The following is a 25,514-nucleotide window of genomic DNA, read 5'->3' on the forward strand; positions in this document are numbered from 1 at the left end:
TATTACTCCATAGTGAGAGCTTGAGGGTGGATTAAAATTTCAATCTACTCCCTTCTGCAGTAAGGTCTTTTCATTATTTAATGCTGTTAGTGCCTCTCTTAGCTCCCGCTCAGCGCCAATAAAGTTTGTCCCATTATCAGATCTCAAGTGAGAGACCTGTCCATGACGACAGTACAAGGCACTGATGCATGAATCCGTATCGAGGGAATGTGCCATTTCCAAGTGAACAGCTCTACTTGCCATGCAAGTAAATTGTAAAAATAACAATCCATAGCGTTTCACTTTACTCCGTCCCCTTTTAACTTCGATAGGGCCAAAAAATCCATTCCTTGTCTGCCTAGAAATTCTTTAAATTCTTTTAATTTTGCATTAAAAGCAACACTATCAATCTTCTCCAAAGACAACTCCTATCGTTTAAAATTCAACTCCAGCAGAACTTTCCGCAGCTTCAAAATCCAGCAACTGCAACTTTAAAACGTTTCCATTCGGAAAAGTAATGTAAAAGTTGACTTGTTGCATTCTGTCCATTCTGCAAGATGACGGCATTTACCTTTACTTCCCCTTTAACTTCTGGGTCATTGTTATTCAAAGTCAGATCACTGGCAGGGAATTGTATGCCACTCAGCTGCCAGAGGAAACTAGGACCATTAATCCATCGCTTATTATTCAGAAAATATTCCACCTTTAACCCACGAGATGCATCATCTGCAGGATTTTCTCTATAGTGGGTACGTATCTCCACTGTTAAGGCTGTGTTGTGTCTCTTATGTAAGAAAGTCTATTAGCGACGAATGTATAAAACCGTTTGTCCTCGTTCTTAATGTAATTAAGAACAGTCGTGCTATCAGTCCAAAAAATGGAATCTTCCAATTGAAGTTGCAACTCCTTCTTCAACATAATGTCAACCTTAACAGCTAAGACAGCCGCTGTAAGTTCTAAGCGGGGTATGGTTACAGGTTTCAACTGTGTTACTCTGGACTTACCCAGTAAGAAAGCCACATGTACTTGTTTTTTGCTATTCAGCATCTTCAGGTACGAAACTGTGCCATAACCAGTTTCACAGGCATCAGCAAAGTGGTGTAAACAAGAATGAATGGGCAGTCCAAAATCCATGAGTTTAAAACATCTGTTCACCTGGAACTCTGCAATTTTGTCCAACTCAAAAATCCAATGGTTCCATTGCTTCTAGAACACTGACGGAATAGGCTCATCCCATCCCAAAGTCCGTCTACACAACTCCTGCAAAAGTACTTTGGCAGGAAGAACAAGTGGAGCAATGAAGCCCAAAGGATCATAGACAGAGCTTATCACTGATAAAATGCCTCGCCTTGTGCAAGGTCGATTTTTCAAGGAAATCTTGAATTGAAATGTATCGGCCTCCACACTCCACTGAAGACCTAACGCTCTCTCAAAAGGCAACTTGTCTCGATACAGATCAAGCTGCTGAATATCCTTTGCTCGATTTTCTTCAGAGACGAACTGCAACACCTATTTTACTGATCCACTTTGTCAAGCTAAAGCCTCCTTTCTGGCAAAGTGTGCCAAGATGTTTAACCATAAAGATGGCCACTTCCTCAGAGGACATGCTCCTCAAACAATCATCCACATAGAAGTTATTGTCGATTGTGTGGATCACTTCTGATGGAAAGTCAGCGTTGTTGTCTTTTGCTGTTTGTCTCAAGGCATAGCATGCACAGCTTGGGGAAGACACAGCTCTAAAGAGATGAACTGTCATCCTAAATGTTATGACCTTTTAGTCAACTCTCCACCAGGCCACCACAAGAACCGCAGAAAGTCTACATCTTCTGCAGCCACCTTAACTTGGTGGAACATTGCTTTAATGTCTGCCATGAAGGCTACAGGTTCTTGCCTGAAATTCAACAGTACACCTACTAAAGAATTAGTAAGATTGGGGCCTTGCAACAACTGACTATTGAATGATGTTCCTTTATATGTTGCTCCATAGTCGAACACAACTCTCAAGCATCCCTTCTTGGGATGAAACACCCCGTGGTGAGGAATGTACCAAACTTTGCCATCCGCACGATGAAGTTGATGATCTGGTACCTTCTCAGCATAACCTTTGTATACAATGTCAGCAAGAAAGTGTGTATACTTTTCATGAAACTCTTGGTTTCTTTCCAGTTTCCTTTTTAAAACCATATAGTCGTTGCTTAGCAACACATAAGTTGTCAGGCAGTATGACATTGTCATTCTTGAAAGGTAATTTTAGTCACTGTTTTCTTCCACAGTCCCATTGACGACCCATCCCAAAAGAGTTTTAATGGCAAAAGGCCCATTGCCATGACTATTTATGATTTCATAGGGTTCCATCACATTAGATGCGTTAGTTCCAATCAGTATATCTACACCTGCTGGAATGTATGGTATCTTGACGTTTTCCAAGTATGACCACTTGGATAACTCCGCTTGAGTTATAATGTTCTCTGAGTCAACAGGCAACTTTTGCTGTGTGTAGACCGCAGGAAGTGAAAAATTTGTTGGTGTTTACACCACTGATTTCTAGTCCGTCGATAACACTGCAGGACACAGACTTTTCTTGACTCATTGTACGAAGAAGAATGTTGACCTTTTTTTCCAATCGGCTTAAGCTCTTTCCTCAAATGTTCTGAACAGAACGTTGCGGAACTTCTCAGGTCCAGGAAAGCATTGCTTACTCATATGTCCAGTGCTTAAACAACCTAAACAAATTCCTTTAGCTTTCAGGAAGTCAACGCAAAACTTCTATTGCAGGAACATTTGCTTTGATTTTCAAACCTTTGCAACACAGTGATCTTTGCTGTTGAAGCTGCTATTTGAGCATCCAATTCCAACTGCTCCTTCTTCCGTCTCAATTTCTCCTCCCGAAGTTCAATGTCACAGACTGACATTTTTATGGAGACTGCTCTTTTTTTTCTTTCAGATTCATTTTCAACACTAGACAAACTTTGTTTTGACACAGTAACCCCTTCAGAATTCATACACTCTTCATTTTCCATTTTGCAAACAGTTGTGAACAAACAGATTAATACATAAAACAATGTCAGTCAATCTCTACAACCAATAAACATTGGGTTTACGCTTGATCCTTGTGTGCACACGTGATTTCAAATGGCCATTGTAAATGTTGCAACAACGTACCTATATTCCCGTTGATCAGGCCCGCAGAAACACACAGCGTAGATTCAAAGACAGAATACAGCAAACCAGGAAAAGTTAAATCCAAACGACTCCAAATGCCGCTGTTCTGGATCCAAGAAATAAATCCACAAGCGTCTTGAAGAAACGATGTCCTCATGTGCAGGGACAAAAGCATGTAACCAAACATCGACGTGGTTTTCGTCCACACACAAGTGTTTTCCTTTCTCCAGCGAAGCACAGTTTTTGACTTTGTGTAACAGCTTGCCAATAAGCCGCTGCATTGGTAATATTAAAGGAAGTTCTTGGACGCGTACAAACAGAGACCATGAAAACGAAGTCGATGCAATAATATGTCTTACTTTATTTGTGCTCCATTGACAATCGTCTTAAATTCACTTGTTGAAAATATTCATCAATGTTTCCAATCCATATTCAATGACACAGTATTACAAATTGTTACCTCCACTCGCTACTCTGTTGAGCGGTCAAAAACTGTGTGCTTCCTAATTATCAAACACATACACCTGGCTCTTATACCGGTGCTACCATTATACTGTGTCACAGTGCCACCCAGTGGCCAAAGAAACTTTACAATTAATGTGTATGAGTGTGTATGAGCTATGCAGCAAAATCTTGTGTGGGGGCCCCTGGGGTTCACGCGACTTTCAGGCATCCTAATGGCAGCAGATTCCAACCTGTCTGCCAATTTTCATAAGTTTTTAAGCAGACCCCCTAAAAGCCCAAAAGTGTAGAAAAAAAAAAAAAGAATAAAAAAAAAAAACAAGGGGGTCCTGCGCACCCTATAGTGCTTGGGCTCTAAATACAAGACATTAACTTTTAAATAATTTTTGTTTCACTAAACATTACCTATACACTGATTTCTTTTTTTTATTGAGTGTAAGACAGCACAAATTTAATGATTATGGTTAAATATTCAAGATGCATGCAATTGTGAAGGCATATTTAGGCACAGTATAGACAAAACTAGAAATTATATTACATTTGGAATAAATTTAGATCAATTTAAAATTAAAATAAATTAAACATTTCCTCACTTTGATTGTGTGTGTAAATAGTTATTTTATCAGCGTCTAGGTACTGTAAACATTAAATTTAGAGTATCTAATCTGAATTATTTCAGTCAGGATGAAGAAATGTTGTCCATAAAAATGTAACTTTTGTTGTCACCAGTGCACAGCAAAGCAGACATATTTTTAAAATTGTATATTTTTCCTCTGCTTTTGGAGACCTTTTTATTTTTCACTGTTGTCATGATATATTTTTCTTAATTGATATATGGATAATTCAGATGTAATCAAAGGTTTTTGAAAGGAAAGTCATCAAAAACATACCAACTCAATAAAGCCTTAATATTCTATTGAAGACATGTTTGTTTCATGTTTTGTGTTATACTCCCAGTATTGTATTACTCAAAATACTTACAGAATGCAAAATCTCCAGAAATTTCAAACAGGTACTAAGGAAGCAGTTAAATGCCCTGTGCTCAGATGGTGAAATTCCCATCTTCTGCATCCGGAGGAGATAAACAATCACCTCTTTATACACTTCCACAAGTCCTTGAAACACTTTAGGATCAAGACAAGACCACCAATTTCCTGGGAGAAAGGGTAAGAGCATAAGCAGAGATATCAATGCCATATTTATGTGAATATGTCTTAATGATCCTTTTTATAACTATTTTTGTATTATAGCTTCCATGATTAATATTTTAATATAAATAAAAAATCTAATAGATAATTAAAAGACAAAAGGCAATTATCTAACTTGTATGTCTATACTTGGTTTAATTCCTTGGAATAATCTCTGAATTCTAACAGCTTGTTTGTGGAATAAACATACTTTCCACCCATAGACATACACATATATACACAAATTACAATAGTGACAAGCTTGCCATTAAGTGAAACAAAGCAGTGCATTAAATCAGTTTCTAATCACTTTGCTGAAAAGTGATCCTACAGAGTAAAAGTAACCTTTTTTATGTAAATGTCTTTGTTTGTGACATACAGTGAATAGTTCTGACAATTTCTAGTTGTGATTGAGGTTAAAAATAGTAATGCAATAAAATAAAAAATAATTTAAAAGTAAAAAATAATTATAATATGTTTAGCTTTGTTATAAATTCGTTTCTGAGCACTTTGGTAATGAGCCATAATGTGACTTTAGTGTAATTAAGTTCATACAAAACCAAACTTAATAGAGGTAGTTGAAAATCTGGACTGAGGGAGTCAGCAATTTAGGTGATTTTGCGCACACAGACTGACATTTATATGGAGATTCTGACATACAGCACCATCCAGTAAATACACATCAGGAGTGACTAGCTAGTAGATCAGCAAAGACATAGATGCCTCTACTTCCTCCAAGGCCATCAAAATACATGTAAACCAAAAGGCATGGACAACTACAGAGGCGCGCACTGCTAAAAACTTGAGACACTATGGGTATGGGTCTTGTTGTATGACTTTTTTTTTACACAAAACCTTGGGTTAGCACCAGGCCTATTTACTATCAATGGTACAACCCAAGGTTCAGTGATGCCATCTTGTAACGATATAGATAGATATATAGATATATAGATAGATAGATAGATAGATAGATAGATAGATAGAATAGGTCATATATTATATGAGATAGGTCATTAAAATTGTACATGCTGAGTATCTACGGTCAGGTTTTGATACACGAAGCATGTTCGTGTATCAAAACACTCATTAATCAAAGCAAATTTCCCAATAAGAAATAATGAAAACTTTTCATGAAATGAAGATTACCACAACCCCAAAAAATAAATATATAAAAATAATTAATACAAAATAACTACTGATAAAACGGCGATATTAAAAATTATAAAGTTAAAATAAAACAAATTAACTTGTACTTTACCTTTGAAAAAATAAATAAATAAATAAATTCTGACATAAGTTTTATCGTTACTGTTTGTGCGCGCATGCACTGTGTGTGTTATAGAGATTACAGATCCATTTTCACTCTCTCTCTGCACTGTTTGTGTGTGCGCGTGCGTCATTAGACACCGTGCCCCTCCCCTCCTCCTCTCGTCTTTACACACATACGCTAACGAAAACAAGGCTTTGTCGTGATTCTTTTGAAAGGTAAAGTGCAGGTAAATTTTTCATTTTTACTTTACAGCAGTGATTTCGCTGTGTATGTGTTAGATAGGATAAAGATCAATTTTCTCTCTCTCAGCCTGCACTGTTTCTGTGTTCAGGTTTCAAGTAGGCTTTGGTAGACTTCAACCATATACAGTTAGTACACAGTGAAACGAAACAACGTTCCTCCAGGACCAAGGTGCTACATGCAACATAAATGTACAACATACAGTAAGTTAACAGAAAAACCAAACTAGCGAAGTAAGAGGCCTAATTAGCAGACTAGTGGAGACAAGACAGATTGACCTGACAACATAAATTAACAATATAAATTAACAAAAACTAACTAGCTAACCCAAAGAGAATCCCTTTTTTTTTTTTTACAGACAATAAATAAAGTGCATGTGCAAATGTGCAAACAATGGCAACAAAGTGACAGTGCAACTAACACGACATAACATAACATAATACTCTGTGGTGTTGAGGTGATGAGTTGAGGTAGTGGAGAAACAGTAACCGCTCTCCAAGAGCAAGAATTAAGAAGTTAGTGCAAAGGTAATCCAGTAAAGAATATTGTGCATATATTTGTGCATATTATTGTCCTCACTATCCGCTGTAGGGTCTTGCGGTCCGATATGGCACAATTCCCAAACCAGACAGTGATGCAGCCGCTCAAGATGCTCTCGTTAGTTCCTCTATAGAAGCCCCAGTCCTGTCCCAGGATCAGTGGTGGGAACTGGGCCTTCCTCAGTCTTCTTAAAAAGAAGAGATGCTTTTGGGCTTTCTTGTGCAGGAAGCTGGTGTTGAGGGACCAGGTGAAGTCCTTCTCCAGATGGACACCGAGGAATTTGGTGCTTTCGACGATCTCCACAGAGGAGCCGGTGATGCTCAGCGGAGAATGGTCGCTTTGTGTCCTCCTGAGGTCAACAACCATCTCCTTTGTCTTGTTAACATTCAGAGACAGGTTGTTGTCTTTACACCAGTCCATTAGCCTCTGCACTTCCTCTCTGTACGCTGACTCCTTGTTCTTGCTAATGAGACCCACCACTGTCGTGTCATTAGCAAACTTAATGATGTGATTCGAACTGTGTGTTACTACACAGTCATGAGTCAACAGTGTGAACAGCAGGGGACTGAGCACACAGCCCTGGGGGCAGTGCTTAGTGTGGTGGTGCTGGAGGTGCAGTTCCTAATCCGTACTGAGGCCTTCCGGTCAGAAAGTCCAGGATCCAATTACAGAGGGAGGTGTTCAGGCCCAACAGGCTTAGCTTTCCGAATAAGTTGTTGGGGATGATGGTGTTGAATGCTGAGCTGAAATTTATGTACAGCACTGGAACGTATGTGTCCTTATTGTCCAAGTGTGTGAGAACAGTGGAGATGGCATCGTCCATTGAGCGGTTAGGACGGTACGCAAATTGTAGTGGGTCCAGTGAGGGGGCAGCAGGGTCTTGATGTGTCTCATAACGAGCCGCTCAAAGCACTTCATGATGGTGGGTGTAAGTGCAAAGGGACCGTAGTCGTTGAGACAGGACACAGAAAACTTCTTCAGCACGTTGATGGTGGTGGTGGCCTTAAGCAAGTGGGAACGACGCCGCTGCTCAAAGAGATGTAGAAGATGTCGGTGAGAAAATCTGCCAGCTGTTCTGCACCCTCTCTAAGCACTCTGCCTGGGATGTTGTCTGGTCCAGCAGCTTTACGTGGGTTGACTGTGTAGAGTTTTCCTCACATCAGCTGTAGTGAAACACAGCACCTGGTCATTCAGGGGAGGGGTGGTCTTCCTCGCCGTCATGTCGTTCTGCCTGTCGAACCGAGCGTAAAAGTTCAGCGCATCTGGGAGGGAGCCACCTCTGTTCCAGGCAGGAGATGTCGTCCTGTAGTGGGTGATGGCTGGTATACACTGCCACATCCGCCATGTGTCACCACTGTCTGTAAAGTGGTTGTGGATTCTCTGGTCATGTGCGCGCTTTGCCTCTCTGATGGCCCGAAAGAGTTTGGCCCTTGCTCTTCTAAGGGCCACCTTGTCTCCTGCTTTAAAGGCAGAGTCTCGGGTCCTCAGGAGTGCAATGGTTGAAATCCGCAGTTCACTGACCTTTTATACAGTTCCCATAGCGCTTCCTTAGCATTAGCGCTAGGTGAAATGTATACTCCAATAATGAAAACTGGTGAATTCCTGTGGTAAATAAAAAGGTCTGCATAGAACAGTCACAAACTTCACCAGTGATGAGCAATAATTAGAAACAAGCATAAAGTTTTTGCACCATTTCGTGTTAATGTAAACACACAAGCTGCCGCCGCGAGTCTTACCGCACAGAGCTACATTTTTGTCGGCGCGAAACGAGGCTAGCCCATCTAGCTAAATGGCGTCGTCCGGTACTCTGTCACTGAGCCATGTCTCCATGAAAACAAAGACACAGCAGTCTTTAACCTCACCCTGTGTAGCCTGCTGGAGACGGATGTAGGTCATTTTTTTGTCCAGGGAGCAGACGCTGGATAATATGATGGACGGGAGAGCCAGCTGGCTGGGGTATGTTTTTAGCCTAGCACAGACTGCCGCCTGCTTGCCGCGCTTCCGCTTCCTCGCGTACCGCTTCCAATGTCCCCTTCTCCGGCCGCCGGCATCAGGCAAAGCCGAGCCTTTAAGGCCTGGTTCATGCAGCAAGCCGAGGTTGAGTAGCTTTTCCCACAGCTCATCATGGATGTCGTTAACCGGGGTATTTGGGTACAAAAGTGTCTGACGGCTGTATGTACGTTCACCAGTCGCGATGATGTTCATACACAAAGTAAAATAAACACGCTACACACAAAAAATAAACAACAAAGCACCATTTTGGCTCCGGAGCAGCCACTGCGTGCAACTGCCGCGCCGTCATCTTGGATGCATGTGTGTGTGTACTCGTAAACCAAGACTTGCACGTTTTTCATGCTCACGAACTGGGTTACTCGCAATCCGAGGTTCCACTGTACAAGGTTTTATTTTTGTATTCCTGTAGGTAAGATCTGCTTAAACAGCTGAGAGAGAAGCACGCATGTAGCACCGTCAAGTGTAGCAACCAGTGCCACAACAATAAACTTCAGCTTTAAAATAGGCTCCTTCTTGTGGCTTGCAGCTTCCTTTTACTAATATACTGGTCAACTATAACTGGTCAGAAGTCTTTAAAAAGGTTCTTAAAAAAGCTGCTACAGATGGGGCATTTAAAAATGAGCATTTTTTTCTGCGACATGACGCAATTCTTCCCACTGACTGCCATGCTATGCTGGGAGTCCGCGCCTTGCAATTTACATCCAAATGTTGTACTTCAAAAAATTCCCACCAGGTGGCACATGGAAGAACTTTGCCAGAGCACATTATACGTATAATAATTTAAAGTCTGCAATGTATAGTATAGTCCATATGCACATGTAACTTAGTGATCGTTTGAAAACAGCCACAATAAATTCTGAACAAATAGACACAGTTCATATATATATATATGAACACACACACACACACAGTCGTGGCCAAAAGTTTTCAGAATTACATAAATATTGGAAATTGGAAAAGTTGTTGCTTAAGTTGTTATAATAGCAATTTGCATATATTCCAGAATGTTATGAAAAGTAATCAGATGAATTGCATAGTCCCTCTTTGCCATTAAAATTAACTTAATCCCAAAAAAACCTTTCCACTGCATTTTATTGCTTTCATTAAAGGACCTGCTAAGATCATTTCAGCAATCGTCTTGTTAACTCAGGTGAGAATGTTGATGAGCACAAGGCTGGAGATCATTATGTCAGGCTAATTGGGTTAGAATGGCAGACTTGACATGTTAAAAGGAGGGTGATGCTTGAAATCATTGTTCTTCCATTGTTAACCATGGTGGACCTGCAAAGAAATGCGTGCAGCCATCATTGCATTGCATAAAAATGGCTTCACAGGCAAGGATATTGTGGCTACTAAGATTGCACCTGAAATAACAATTTATAGGATCATCAAGAACTTCAAGGAAAGAGGTTTAATTCTTTAATTTAAGGCTTTAAGTCCAGCAAGCGGCAGGATCGTCTCCTAAGGAAGATTCAGCTGCGGGATCGGAGTGCCACCAGTACAGAGCTTGGTCAGGAATGGCAGCAGGCACGTGTGAGTGCATCTACACGCACAGTGAGGCGAAGACTTTTGGAAGATGGCCTGGTGTCAAGAAGGGCAGCAAAGAAGCCAATTCTCTCCAAAAAAAACATCAGGGACAGATTGATCTTCTGCAGAAAGTATGGTGAATGGACTGCTGAGGACTGGGGCAAAGTCATATCCTCCGACGAAGCTTCTTTCCAATTGTTTTGGGGCATCTGGAAAAAGGCTTGTCCGGAGAGGAAAAGGTGAGCACTACCATCGGTCCTGTGTCATGCCAACAGTTAAGCTTCCTGAGACCATTTATGTGTGGGGTTGCTTCTTATCCAAGGGAGTGAACAACAATGCATTTTACAGCACGATGAAGCACCGTGCCATAAAACAAAAGTGATACCTAAGTGGCTCGGGGACCAAAACGTTGAAATTTTGGGTCCATGGCATGGAAACTCCCCAGATCTTAATCCTATTGAGAACTTGTGGTCAATCCTCAAGAGGCGGGTGGACAAACAAAAACCCACTAATTCTGACAAACTCCAAGAAGTGATTATAAAGAACGCGTTGCTATCAGTCAGGATTTGGCCCAGAAGTGTAATTGTCGATAAAAGCCTTTGAAACGTATGAAGTGCTTGTAATTATGTTTCAGTACATCACAGAAACAACTGAAACAAAGATCTAAAAGCAGTTTAGCAGCAAACTTTGTGAAAACTAATTTGTGTCATTCTCAAAACTTTTGGCCATGACTGTATATGTATATTCTGAATTTGAATATGTAAATTTACAGAATATGTAAAGCTTCTGAACTTGGAGGCAAGGGTTCGCTGGTTGGAGGAGCGTTTGAAAAAAAAAAACCACACCAGTCTCGGGCGCCGACAACAGATGGGGCACCTCCACAGACGGCTTTCCCACATTGATTTAGGCTCTTTTGGAGACTCCTAGTCTAGACAATGACCCAAAGCACACTGCTGCAAGAAAAGTCATTGCAGCAGAAGGCATTAACTGGGTCAAGACTCCAGCTGAATCCCCTGATATGTATCCCATTGAGATGGTATGGCAAGCAATGAAAGACTATATTAGAAAAACAGCAAAACCAACTAAAAAAGATTTAATTAAATGTCTGTACCACTCCTTACTTTCATACAGATTACATAAAAAACTGATTATTTGTTTGTGAGTTGAATTGGTAAATGTAAAAGTAGACAATTCAAGCTTTTTATAGATATGTATTTTGTGTCTCTCTGTGGACAATTTGCTGAGTTTCAGTTTATTTTAATGACGTGTTTCTCCCTGCAGTTCATGGAGGCCAAAGCCACAGACAGCGCACCCGGTTTGTTTTCTTTATTTTATTAATGCACAAAGTTTTATTTTTAACTTTTGCATAAAAATAAAAGTAGACACTTTACAGATTCGATTTATAAATATATATATATATATATATATATATATATATATATATATATATCTTGTCTGCACGATCAAAACTGAAAATGTAAATTAAGTTCTTATTGGTGTCATTAGGGGAAGACGCCTCAAAACGCATATATGCGTGCGCAGACCCCAGAGGGTTAAACAAGCGAGTCTTGATTCACGAGTACCAAGCATCATCGAGTATCATGTGGCCTGCATGCGCTTTTTGTTTTGATGCAGAGCGTTATGTAATCACAACTGAGCCAATGGTACTTCTTTCTCTCGCGCTGCGGAATTGTGGGTAATCGTCTCTCATGCTAGGTCTCAGTGCGAGTCCGCTAGTTGTATGTGTGCGCGCATGTACTGTTTTGTAACACTGACCATGTGTGTGCGCGTACAGCATCTTTTTTTTGTGTGTGTGTGTGTGTGTGTGAAAGTCATTCTTTTACACGTACTTTAACGTGCACGCACACGTGTTATAATAAACAGTACACGCACGCATTGAAGGACGTGCATAAAAGGATAAAAAAAGGAAACAAAGCAAAAGCAAGTTCCTGTTTCTCTCTCCGTCAGAAACCACTGAGGGGGAAGGGAGTCATTTCTCCCCTCACCTTACTTTAGCTTCACACACACGCACATATACACAGCGTGTGCGAGCACAAATACACACACATACACAGCGCGTATAAACACACTAATGGAAACACTTATCTGTCAGGATAGGTGTCAAAGATGTACAAGACTCACTTTGCTTACAAACTAATACGACTTGACATGCTTCTGTAACCCGTGCGCAAGTAGGGGACAACCTGTGTCAAGACTTTATATCAAAACGCTCGTTTATTAAGTTTAAATTTTAAAATGTTGCTTGTTTTGCAAATGGTTGCAGACTCAGTTACTCGCAATCTAAGGTTTCACAATCTGCCTTTTTGCATATTATTTAATTTTAACTCCATTATACTGGTGTAGACGTTTTGTGGTATAACCAATTAAAAAAAAAACGATTCCTCTATGATTTGTTTAACAGTGATGCCTTTCCTACATGAAAACATGACATTGAATGATTCTTACCAAGCACTTTGAGGGGAGCATTGCTGAGGCGGATGACTGCCTCTGCAAAAGGAATGGTGAGTGTGATGTAAGCACTGGGGTTTTTAAACAGTGGACACTCTGGAAGTATGAGGTAGAGTCTTAGTGCCTCAATGTCTGGAGGAGAGCTGCACAGGTTAGGAATCAAATACCTCTCCAAACAGGCAGCAATCTGTATTTTTAGGAAATAAACATCTATTATGTCCATGTGTATGATACATTTATATAGTAAATAGGAAAAACTTTTCTAACCATATTGCAAATTCACCCAAATGTTAGGGCTGTTTTGTCAAAGACTTACTTGTTGTGAGATATGTTGATAATCAGGTTGGATAAGTCTGTGGAAGAGAAGGCGAGCCATGCTTATGTCCACACCAGGATATTTGCTGCTAGTGCAGTAATGATCTGGATGACTAGAAAATAATGAGTTAAACACCAAACATTTAATTGAGAAATTCACAGAATTATACAATTGACGCGAGTACAGAAATCCAAGATAAATATAAATGCAACTATATACACTTGTGCTTAAAATTATTTATACTCTTGGTATTTTTATAGTGTTTTTCTGTGTTGTCTTCTGTGATTAATGAGTTTTATAATACTTTCATATATTTAACACTCTCTACAAATTCTCAACTGGGTTCAGGTCGGGCTCTGACTTGGCCATTCCAGAAGATTTATGTGGTTGTCCCTGAACCATTGTTCGACCACTCACGCCATATGGCTTTGTGTCATCGTCCTCTGGCAAGTTAAGCTTGTGTGCTGACGCCACCAGATTTTTATAAAGAATCTTGACATAGTCCTCCTTTCTCATGATACCATCTATCTTAACAAGGTCCTGTACCACTGGCAGGAAACGTATCCATAGAATGATGTGACCGCTGTCATGCTTGACCATTGGAATGTTTTTTTTTTTTTAGGATTGAAGGCTTCCTCCTTCCTTACACCAAATCCCTATTTCCAAAGAGGTCCAGTTTAGTCTCATCTGACCAGAAGATAGAAAACCACAAGTTCAGATCTCTATCCAGGTGACCCCTTGCAAAGGCCATATGCACATTCCATTGTCTCTGGGTAGGGGGCATGTCTTTCTGGTGTGATCCATGGAGAAAACCTTGATGCAGATTCGCTAAACAGTGGATCTTGATACTCCCCTTTTTGGAACGAGGGTTGTTGTTGGCATTTTTCGCTTCATGTCATACCCATCCAAATTTTTGACAGTGCTGAACATCTTGAAGTTCTTGATAATACTCTTTATGGTTTATACAGGGACATTTAGTTCTTTCAAAATTCCATTAAAGAGCCTTTGCCTCCACTATGGGCATTAAAAACACACATGCAAGTTATGCGAGTTATTTTTTCTTGGCTAGAACAGTGACTGAGGAAAATTTAAGTTTTGCCCCCTTAATTATACTTTACAGAGCAGATGTTACCATTTAAAATTATTAGGACTTAATTGGCTACACCTAAACTAATTAATTTGATTATAGTCACTGAAGTGTGAACCCACATGCCCTTTTACCACAAGTTTTTTTTTGGGGGGGTTGGGATTAGATTGGGAATAGGGTTTGATTAATTTTAAACAGGCTCAAAAATCCATATCTATTGGTATACAAATGAAGTTTAGCTCAAATATATGTGGGGGTGTGCATAGCAACTTATAATTATATATATTACACATGGAACTTTCGTCAAAGTAGTTTTTATAAATGAAACAAGTAAAAAGATTTGTCCAAGAAGTATGAATAATTTTGAGGACAACTGTATATTCTGAGATAGTTAGATGAATAGTCCAGCGTAGAATATCTATTCATAAGGCCTTTCCATTATTAGGACCTAAGCACTATGACGTCACAATGGCGTCATGGCTGTTACCGGGACAGGGGGGTTAAGAGCAGGAGGCTTGGGCCTGGCCATCATTACTTACAACTACAGTGAGGTCAATAAGGATTTGATCAACCTGTGATTTCGCAAAAAGTTCTACTTTGGTCTCATCTGACCACAGGACTTTCTCCCATAACTCCGCTGGATCATCCAGATGGTCTCTGGCAAACTTCAGATGTGCCTGGACATGGGCTGACTTAAGCAGAGGAACCTTCTGTGCGATGCAAGATTTTAAACCATGACGTCTTAGTGTATTACTGATAGTAGCCTTGGAAACGATGGTCCCAGCTCTCTTCACGGCATTGACCAGCTCCTCCTGTGTAGTTCTGGGCTGATCTGTCACCATTCTTAGCATCATTGATACCCCATATATCTACTTAGACTTTGGCTGATTGTGGGGTGCACAGGTGTCTTTATGACAGCCAACTACCTCAAACAGGTGCTACTAATTTAGAATCAGGCGCAGAGTGTAGCTGGACTAGTTAAAAGCAAAAATAACAGGTCTTTAAGGGACAGAAATCTGGCTGATAAGCAAGTGATCAAATACTTATTTGACACCATAAATTCACAAATAAATTGTTGAATAAAAAAATCATACAATGTGATTTCCGGATTTTTCTTTTTAGATTCTGTCTGTCACAGTGGAAATGCACCTATGCTGAAAATTGTAGACCCCTCCATGATTTCTAAGTAAAAGAACTTACAAAATCACAGGGTTATCAAATACTTATTGACCTTACTGTATGTTTTTATTCTCAAACTATAATAATGCTTTTTTTTTTATTCTTAACTCTTAAATTCATTTTGAAGCCCCAGTCTTCGAAGGCTACACAAAAAATACAGCATATTATGGATTATATTTTAGGTAATTCCAATCTGCCTCAAGTTACAATCACGTTGAGAGCTAAATATAAATTATATATATAATAGCCACTATTATAAAGTTCCATATTTACAATTTTAATAAATCATACATTACCTTGTAGAAAGAAAACTCCCATTAAGACAACTTGCTGAGGAGAATATATCATTAATCTCACTATAAAAAAATAGAAATAAGAAAAGTTTTTTAAAAACTATACAAAGAAAAATAGTGAATATAAGTATGGATACAGAATAAATAAAACAACGCTAGTAAAATAAGTCACACTCGGGCCAAAAAATAAGGAGTTTCGGAAATGTCAAATTATTGGCATTCATTAAGCAAATAAAAACATTTAAGTAAACATAACTGGGTAAATAAGGGCTGGAAGGAAGGATATTGCTAAACCTTCAACATCATGCAAAGAATGTGGTCAAAAAAAATTGTGAATAACTGGGATCAACAATCACTTATGTTTATGATAAAAGTTAGAGCATTTCCACACTCAAAACGAGACAGGAGCTAACAAGAACTCAGAAGACTAAATATTAGAGTATACCAAATGTTTTTGGCCAGAGTGTGTACAGTGTATACTGTACATTGTAATTTCTGGTGAGAGTCTTCCACGACCATGGCTGAGCCAATGTTGTATGTGGTCACCATTCAAGCTGAAGACATGCTGATCACAATGCTGTATTCGCAGATCATCTGGGGGAGTGCCGTTCTTACCAAAAAAAAAAAAAAAGTAAATTAAACACCTTGAAAAAATTTAAGTTATAGTTAAGTCCATCTACAATTAATATGACCATGAAAAACAACTATGGAGGATAACAGTTGCTTATTTATTTTTTTTTATTTGGTCAAGAAAAACCCCTTGATAAAAATTAGTAGTAGTGGTAGTGGTAGTGCTCTAAATTTATTATTATTGTTATTATACTTATTATTATTGCAATGCACCAGCACGGGTGTGCAAAAAGACGAAGTACAACATATAAGACAAAAATGTATGATATGTTAGCCTAAGACAATATTTTTTATTGTGTTTATGCGCTTTAAATATACACTAAACAATAAACACTGCCTTGTGCAAAGTGAAAGTGAGTTACGCATGCGGCTTTTTGATCAAAAGGCTGATAAAAGAGTGCGCAGATATGAGCAGATTTAGACAAAACTACAGACATCAAATGAAACAAAGAAAAATATGTGCTACTCGCTGAATACAACGCAACAGCATGCAGAATCTTTGTTCATTCATTAGTAATAGTACACAAAAAAAAATGCTGGGTTTCTGTAAACACATCATTGGGTTGTTTATGCTGGGTCAAAATTCTGTGTTATTTCGGGTACCTTAATCACACTGTTGGGTTGCTTTTGCTATGAAGACTAAAAGTGCTGCATGATTAAATTCAATGCAAAAAACTGAAAAAGAAGCTTCTTTGTTTCCTTCCTAGACCTTTTGTTCCGGTGTTTATGCAGTAAACCCATGGGCGAACACGATGACTTAAGAATTTAATTAAACACTAACATATATAAGTGGCATTTTAATTAAAATCCAACATTTTAATGGTCAGTGATTGCTGCATGGGCGCCAACTCGCACGTTCTGTAATATTCCATTGTCATTCATACTGTTGTTGTTTTAGAGCACTTTACTGAAGCATTTGCTAGTTAGTAAGTAAGTAAGTAAGCAAATAAAAGATAAGTGAATAAGTAGTTTTAAATGGTACTTCAGCATAGTAAAAGTACCCTAGCATGAGTTTATATAATTAAAATATTATGTATAACGAAAATCTAATTTACCGTACTGTCCGGACTATAAGCCAGAAAGTACATAATGCAGAGATGCGGCTAATGTATGCATTTTTTCTAACGGCCGCCAGGGGCGCTCGAGCAGAAAAGGTAAGAGTGAGACATGTGTTGTCGAGGAAGACGCAAGTCACAACCGCTAATAAACACCATAGAAGAAGAAATTTAATGTACGGTAACTTCGCGCGCTTTGTACATGAATAAAATTAGCATAAGCCTACCCTCATCATGGAAAATGCAAAAAGAAAAGCATATGACGCAGCTTTCAAGTTAAAAGTAATCGAGCTGGCCGATAAAGAAGGAAACAGAGCTGCAGCACGTAAATTTCGCATAGATGAGTCGATGGTGAGATGCTGGAAACGGCAGCGGGAAGAACTGGAGCAATGTAAAAAGTCGAAAAAAAAGAAAAGCTAAGTTATGTTATTAAAACATTGAAAACTCTTTTTGTGTACGGTCTTTCTTTGTAAATATCCCATGTTTCAATGTGGGCACATGCGGCTTATAGTCAGGTGCGGTTTATGTATGTACAAAATGGTTTTTCCTTTAAAATATTCCTTTATAATGTTCAATATGTACTAGGTGCGGCTTATAGCCAGGTGCGGGTTATAGTCCGGAAATTACGGGTATATATTTCTATTTAATTAAATGCTTGACATTTTAATGGTTGGTGATTGTTGCAGACATTCACACTATTTTGGGGGGAAGGGATTGACTTGTACAAGCTACCTAACCCTGACCAACAGTTGGCGCTCCGCTGTAACCAGCAGATCAAAGGAGCAGTTATCGGCTATGACAAGTAGCTGTCCAAGTTTGAGAGAAGAAGATAACGTCACAAATACACACACAAACTCTCCGTGCTTACACACCTATATGAGACGTGCGCGCAGACACACATTTTATATATATATATATATATATATATATATATATATATGAGAGAGAGAGAGAGAGAAATAAAATAGATAAAGCATAATATAAACGTCCATACATTAAATAAAAAGAAAAGTATCAAATCCAACTTAAGTCTGAATTAATTGCTATTATTTATCATTTTTATTTTTTTAAATCTATTTTAGGCAAAGATGTCCGCTCTGACTTTTTAATTTATCTAAACCCCCCATACAGTATTTGCACACAGTTAAATAAATTCACACCTATCGTGAATAAAAAGCGAGAAGAGATTCCGCAGAATCTTCTGACACAATGCTTGCTCTGAAGGACTATACTCGACAAGAATATAGAGAATAAGAATCATATTTATAATAAGATACTTAATTAAATAATAAAATTATATCAAATAAGAACTTTATCTAAAAGCCAGACCGACCAAATTTCTCATAAGGTAGTTAAATATGCTTATACTGTAGATACGTTAATTACATTTTAAAAGTACAATCGCATGTAAATTACAAACTGCATGTAATGTTGCAAAATATAAACAAAACAGTATTAGACACAAATTTATGATATGGTAGTATATACAATGAAAAAGCTATGTACACGAGTGCTCAAATGTAAAGCAAACTCCGTTTATGTTATGTGAAAAAATAACGTGCCTACCAGCCCACTATTATTTTCTGTTCAAATTTAAAGATGCCCGCACATGTGTCCAAAAAGACGAAGTAAAACAAAGAATACAAAAGTGTCATCTTTAATAAAGTTATCCTGACACAATATTGTTTCCAATGCTGAAGCAAACATGATTTTGTTTTAGTCTATTCTTTGAATACAAAGCGACAGTGCACAGGTGACACCCACAGAACCCCAGTTACTGTAATCCTTCTTTTCACCTTTCATTCACGATAGGTGTGATGTTATCAAACCGGTTTCGCTGATGGGGGAATTCACAGACTTAAGGAGTTTAAAACGATTTAACAAGACCGAGCAGACCTACATGAAAGGTGAGAAGAGGAATTACAGTAACTGAGTGCGCTGTCCCGTTGTATATACTGTACAACAGGCGTTTTCAGCCTTTCAATCAAAACGCTTTTCAAAATGTTGAAAGTACTTTACAAAAAACTAACAGCTTTATTTCAGTCATAAATTCACAAGCACATCACATTATAGCTATTATTGCCAACCATGGTTAAATAATGGATGAAATAATTATTCAATGCTGGACACAAACAGCAAAAAACATGACGATTATTATAAAAAGCCTGAAGCACTTCATGTTCATAAAATAATATTTACTTGATATTTACTTGATATTTCTACGTTTTTACGTTTTGACATGTTGGCATATTTACGAATCAGGATATTCGCATAAGTAACACTATCAGATAGCCTACTATCAGGAAATTAAATCATTTAAACCGAGGTATTGCCATGTCTTTCACTGTTTTGTCCCTGTTAAGACATTACAAAAACAATATAAGAAACTTGTTAGGAATTTTAAAGCACGATTTTGGGCATCTCATTTAATCATTGTGAAAATAATATGAATCACATATACACACATTCATCATAAAAGATCTGTTGTAAAACTAATGGTTTTGACTATAACCTCTGGTCCCTGAAGGAGAGGAACGAGGTACAACACATATTGTACGGGATATCACGCCCTCTCGTGTCCTGGCTGAAGCCACCTTTATTCATGGCGTAAAGGCAGGCAAACCTGTGGTGACGTAAGTGTAGCCCCGCCTACAGCTCTAAACCATCGTCACCACAGTTGACTTTCAGTTCGACAGCCGCTCTTCGCCGAGTGTAACTGTGATGCAGGGCAGCAATGTGTTGTACCTCGTTCCTCTCCTTCAGGGAACAGAGGTTATAGTCATAACCATTCGTTCCCTTTCAGTCAATTTACTCGGTACAACACATTGTATGGGACATATATTCACGCCCCGCCAAGCATCTACCAAAGTTAACCATAAGAAGCCTGATAGCTACTCTATCCCCAACCCCACAGAGAGGACACAATGAGCCACCGAGGGGGCCGTTATATCAAGGCGGTAGAACCAGACAAAAGTGTGCGGTAAGGACCAACTAGCTGCCGCGCAAATATCACCCACGGACAACCCTATGAACAGTGGCCATGATGTTGCCATAGCTCTCGTTGAATGTGCTTTCACACCCATTGAGGCAATGGGACACCCTTGCTGCTATAAGCTAACGAAATAGCCTCCACAATCCGATGGGAAAGCCGCCGTTTAGACAGCGCTTTACCCTTTCCTGAACTGGCAAAGCAGACAAACAGTTGATCACATAAGCGCATATTCACTGTACGGTCCATGGAGACCCGTAGTGTACGCACAGGGCACAAATTATGTGATATGTGCTCCTCAGAAGTAAAGGGAGGGGGACAAAAGCTATTAAGGTCAAAGACCATAGAGCTAAAATCAGTGGAGACCACCTTGGGTACATAGGCTGCGTTTGGCCGTAGAGTAAACTTTAAACCGTTAGCAGCAAACTACGTACAAGATGGATGCATGAATAAAGCGTGGAAATGGCCCACTCGTTTAGCAGACGCTAAAGCAAGAAGTGTCGTCTTATATGAAAGAATTTTCATATCTATAGACTCGACTGGCTCAAAAGGAGGACCACAGAGGACCTCAAGCACTAAATAATAAATCCCAAGACGGAACACTGGACCTCACAGTGGGTCACAGACGTCGCACTCCTTTTAAAAATCGTACTGCCAGCGGATGAGCCCCTGGTGACACTTTATCAAAACCAACATGACAGGCTGATATAGCCACCAAGTATACTTTAATGGTAGAGAAGGAAAACCATGGAGCACTAAAATGAAAGAACATTACGTTCTCAACACCATTGCTCAAAAGCTTGCCACTTGTAAGCATACAAGCCTCTCGTAGACGAGGCCCGAGCACTTTGAATTGTTTCAATTACGTTGGGGGGAAGCCCTTCAGCTATCAGATTGGACCTTTCAACAGGTAAGCATGCAAGTTCCACAGCTCGGGACACAGGTGCACTACCTCTCCCCCTGCCTGAGAAAGAAGGTCCCTGAGGAGAAGAAGTTTCCATGGTTCTGCAGCTAGCAGACTGACTATCTCTGCATACCACAACTTCGTCGGCCAACGAGGGGCCACCAGGATTAAGGACAGGCCCTGCTGACGCACCCTCTCTGTGACAGGCAGAATTAGTTCCAAGGAAAGGAAGGAAAGCATACAATAAAGCTGGAATGTGAGTGGTCCTAAGAGACAGAAGATGAACACTGGACCATAGCAATAGAGAATGAGATAGGGGAAGTGAACGAGTCCCCCCTTGTCTGCCTATATACGACATCACTGTTGTGTTGTCTGTCCTGATCAGAACATGATGGCCAGTCAGAGTCAGACGAAAATGTGTCAGGGCTGAAAACACTGCTTACAGCTCCAAATAGTTCATGTGAAGTCTGCATTATTCCTGTAACCAGGCCCCCCTGACCGCGGAGCCGTCGCACAGAGTGCCCCAGCCGCTATGGGAGGCATTTGTTGACACTACTTTGCGAAACAACACCCTGCCTATCGGACAGCCCTGACGTAACAGTCTGGGTTCCCTTCAGGGCAGAAGAGCTGACATGCATGACGGCGTTACTGTCAGCCCACAGTAATCATAGACGCCATCATTCCCATTAACTGTAAAAGCACTTGGAAATGAAGTTTGTGTTGCAACTGAAACAGAGCAACACAGCGCTGAACTATTCTGTGCTCTGAGAGACGTGCTTGGCTGGTAACGGAGCATATCTCCAGACCCAGGAATGAAAACTGTGGACTCGGAGTCAGTGAAGCTTTTCTGCATGTTTACTGAAAACCCCTCAAGTCTGAATGTGAGACTGAACTAGCGCTGTCTGTCTGTCCGCCTGCTCGCTTGAGCTCGCTATTAGCGCCCAATCGACTAAATAGGCCAATATGCGAAAGCCTCTCTCCCGAAAAGGAGACAGTGCCGCCCTAGGCCGAACGGCAGCACTAGGTACTTGTAGGCCACGCCCTTCCGAAGCACCACTGCGGCGGCGGCCAACACCACGGTGTTGACTACGGAAGAGAAGCACAGTGGCTTTGTGCGAAACTGCAGGCGGTATCCCATAGCGACTTCCCATGGGAAGGCAACTGGCTCACATTGATCTCTGAAAGGGGGCTGCTGCCCCCTGGCATTCCGCCAGAGTGCAGCCTCATCGATGGCACTGGGCTTTTTTGTTTTGCAACATTGTAAACAGAAAAAATCTTTATTAATTATAATAACGGAACATTCACACGGTTTACAAAAGGCACCATTTTGGGGGCAATAAAACTGTAAACATCGAAGGCACTTGCTGTAAGTCCCTGGAAATTTTTTAATACGCCCGAACTGGGGTTCATAACTTGAACAGATACCCTTGTGTGAGGGGGGGGGGGGGACTGTGCTTGGGAGACTGTTAGGGAAGTGCAACGCAGTTTGGAGCTGATTCCCTGAACATAACATAGCGGCCTCATCGGCGGCATTGAGAGAGGAGAAACAGTGTCTCCCTGCTGCCAGAGCTCCTCTCCCTTTAAAATTCGACCTAGAAGGAGGGAGGATTCTTCCTCCTAGTCGCTGTATCCTTCCACAGAGGCATTTATGGCTCACGCTCTCTGACATCCCATATAGAGACAGGGCCGTCTACTTGGATGAACTGCTGGCTGCTTAGGGTGTGTTTGGCCAGTTACTCAATGCCATTCAGAAAAGAGACCACTCCGCGGCCCCCTCAGGAAAGACTACCGCCGGTAGCTAGCTTGAGCTAGCGGAAGTCCGGTGGGGGGCCCATTCTCCAGGCAGACTGCCATGGGTTTTGCCCAGGAGGTTGTTGCTTCACTGGGCAAAACCCATGGCAGTCTGCCTGGAGAATAGGCCCCCCACCGGACTTCCGCTAGCTCAAGCTAGCTACCGGCAGTGGTCTTTCCTGAGGGGGCCGCGGAGTGGTCTCTTTTCAAGCTTGTTTGGGCTTCACCTCTCGTCGGGGAATGATGTCTCGCAACACCTCAGCCTGATTCCTCTTGAAGTCTTTGAAGAACTTTGCCTGAATGGCATTGAGTAACTGGCCGAACACACCCTAAGCAGCCAGCAGTTCATCCAAGTAGACGGCCCTGTCTCTATATGGGATGTCAGAGAGCGTGAGCCATAAATGCCTCTGTGCTACTACTGCGCTCGCCATCCCTCTCCCGAGGAAAAGAGCCGCACAACGAGACATGCGCAAAATGTAGTCTGTCGCGGTCCTGACCTCGTTAAGCAGCGCACATAACGGCCTTTCCTGAGGCACCAGTGAACCGAGCTCTGCCAAACACATTGCCTGATATGTTCGAAGCAGCGTAATGGAGTTGAGCGCATGAGCAGTGCCCGCTTGAGCGCGGTAAATCTTCTCCAGCTGGGCAGAGGAGAATCTACAGTGTTTGGACGGAAGAACAATAGGGCCAGACACGCCATGATTATGCAAGGGTGCCAAATAAGCAGCCAAAGATGGCTCCATTAGCGGTGGGCTAACTAGTCCTGATTTCTCAGCTCCGTCCAATTCCAAATACTTACTATACTAAATAATAACCGGGCACTGATACACAGGTCGACAGCGGCTTGCTCCATGACGACATTTACTGTATTCGGCGACAAAAACATAGGCAAGCAGTTTTTAACGGTTGACGGTTCAGGAGGGAAAAAAAAATCAAAATTTTTCGAAAAATTAAGTTTTAAAAAATTAAGTGTCGTCCCGAGCGGCTAACGCAGTAGCAGCGGGCCTCTGAGCAGGCAGCAAAATTTCATGTTCGTCCTCCGAAAAGCCCTGCATTTCTAGGCCGATGTCAAGCACCTCATCATTCTCAAAAGCACACTGCTCGGTGCCTGGCTGCTGGCAAGCGCTGTAGGTGAGCTCATGTGTCCTATAATATGTGTTGTACTGAATGAATTGACTGAGGAAACAAAATTAAGTTTATGTTTGTTTCAGCATTGGAAAAAATATTGTTTTAGGCTTACTAATTATACACAGTTATTTATTGTACTTGGTCTGGCTTTTGGATAAATTCCTTCCATGCGCCATCTGGCGGATATTCATTAAAGCACAACACATTTATTTAAATTCCCGAATGTTGCTTGCGGCAGGTCACGGAATTCCGCACGCCAAATTGCGGAATCTCGCGGGAAAACGTGCATTCTTAATGGCCACATCTGAGAAAACAAGAAAACACAGGCATGACTTTTGAACAGCTCTGTGAAAGTCCTGAAATGGTTTAGCCAGAGTCTAAACCTAGATTAACTCTAGATTTTAGAGACCTGAAAATGTGCCCATCCAACCTGGTTGAGCTTGAATGTTTTTGCCAAAAAGAATAGAATAATTTCTTAAAAGAATGGTGTGCATATATCATCATTCAGACTTGAGGCTGTCATTGCGACCAAAAGCGTGTTAAAACAAGAGATAGGTCTGAATACTTATGTCAATAGGGATATTTCAGTCTTTATTTCCTCGCTATCCTAACCAGTTAGGACACCTTCAGGGCTCTCCCACATTTTGGTGGAGATAGGAGTGCTCTCCTTATTTAAGAATCTTGTGAATAGATTGATGAATAGCTCTTTCTACTCCTGGAAGCAGGACCAAATTGGCGTCAAACAAAAACTTCTCATTTTGCAGTCAATTAGTTTATGCATACATCTTCAGTATTCTCCTACCTGAGGACAGTGGGAATAAGCAAAACTTTGGTCTCCACCAGCATAAATCCTCTTCACACAGTAGAGCTGCTCACCCACTTAAACAGGCAATACAAACAATGAGTTTTTAGTGAATTGAGGTCATTGTTAACACTCCTTATATAAAACTTTGAAATAATTAACTTTGTATTTTTGAACTAATTTTGTTTTCAATCACATGCTTTAAGTGTATTTCCAAACCCCCCAAAAGAATTTCTTACTTTAGGTTGCATTTAGTACTTCCAGTTACCACACAAACAGGTAAATGGAAAGTCCACTAGTAACAGTAAATAACAAATACAGCCCTACAGATTGCTGGGATAAAGCACAAATTCACCATCTTGCACAGGTCTAACAAACTATCAACTAACAACAAATTGTAACATATGTAGCTTAAATAATATTAAGCTAAACTTTCTGTATCTAAAAACTGCTGCTGGTGGACACATGGAATTTTACCATACTTGTTGGAG

At 40.4% G+C, this 25,514-nt stretch overlaps 1 protein-coding gene across 2 annotated transcripts in view; it reads right to left on the reverse strand.

Annotated features, from left to right (window-relative positions):
* The window catches only part of herc4 (HECT and RLD domain containing E3 ubiquitin protein ligase 4), a 107,191-nt gene that overhangs the window by 34,742 nt on the left and 46,935 nt on the right, over positions 1 to 25,514 (reverse strand). For both annotated transcript variants that reach the window (XM_053501252.1, XM_053501253.1), the window contains 6 exons: positions 25,024 to 25,100; positions 16,210 to 16,334; positions 15,728 to 15,787; positions 13,166 to 13,277; positions 12,847 to 13,036; positions 4,585 to 4,757 (listed from right to left, as the gene is read on the reverse strand). In XM_053501252.1, coding sequence (XP_053357227.1) covers positions 4,585 to 4,757; positions 12,847 to 13,036; positions 13,166 to 13,277; positions 15,728 to 15,787; positions 16,210 to 16,334; positions 25,024 to 25,100 — 737 coding nt within the window. The remainder of the gene's footprint in view (positions 1 to 4,584; positions 4,758 to 12,846; positions 13,037 to 13,165; positions 13,278 to 15,727; positions 15,788 to 16,209; positions 16,335 to 25,023; positions 25,101 to 25,514) is intronic.

The sequence above is a fragment of the Clarias gariepinus genome, chromosome 8 (assembly GCF_024256425.1).
Source record: "Clarias gariepinus isolate MV-2021 ecotype Netherlands chromosome 8, CGAR_prim_01v2, whole genome shotgun sequence".
NCBI lineage: Eukaryota > Metazoa > Chordata > Actinopteri > Siluriformes > Clariidae > Clarias > Clarias gariepinus.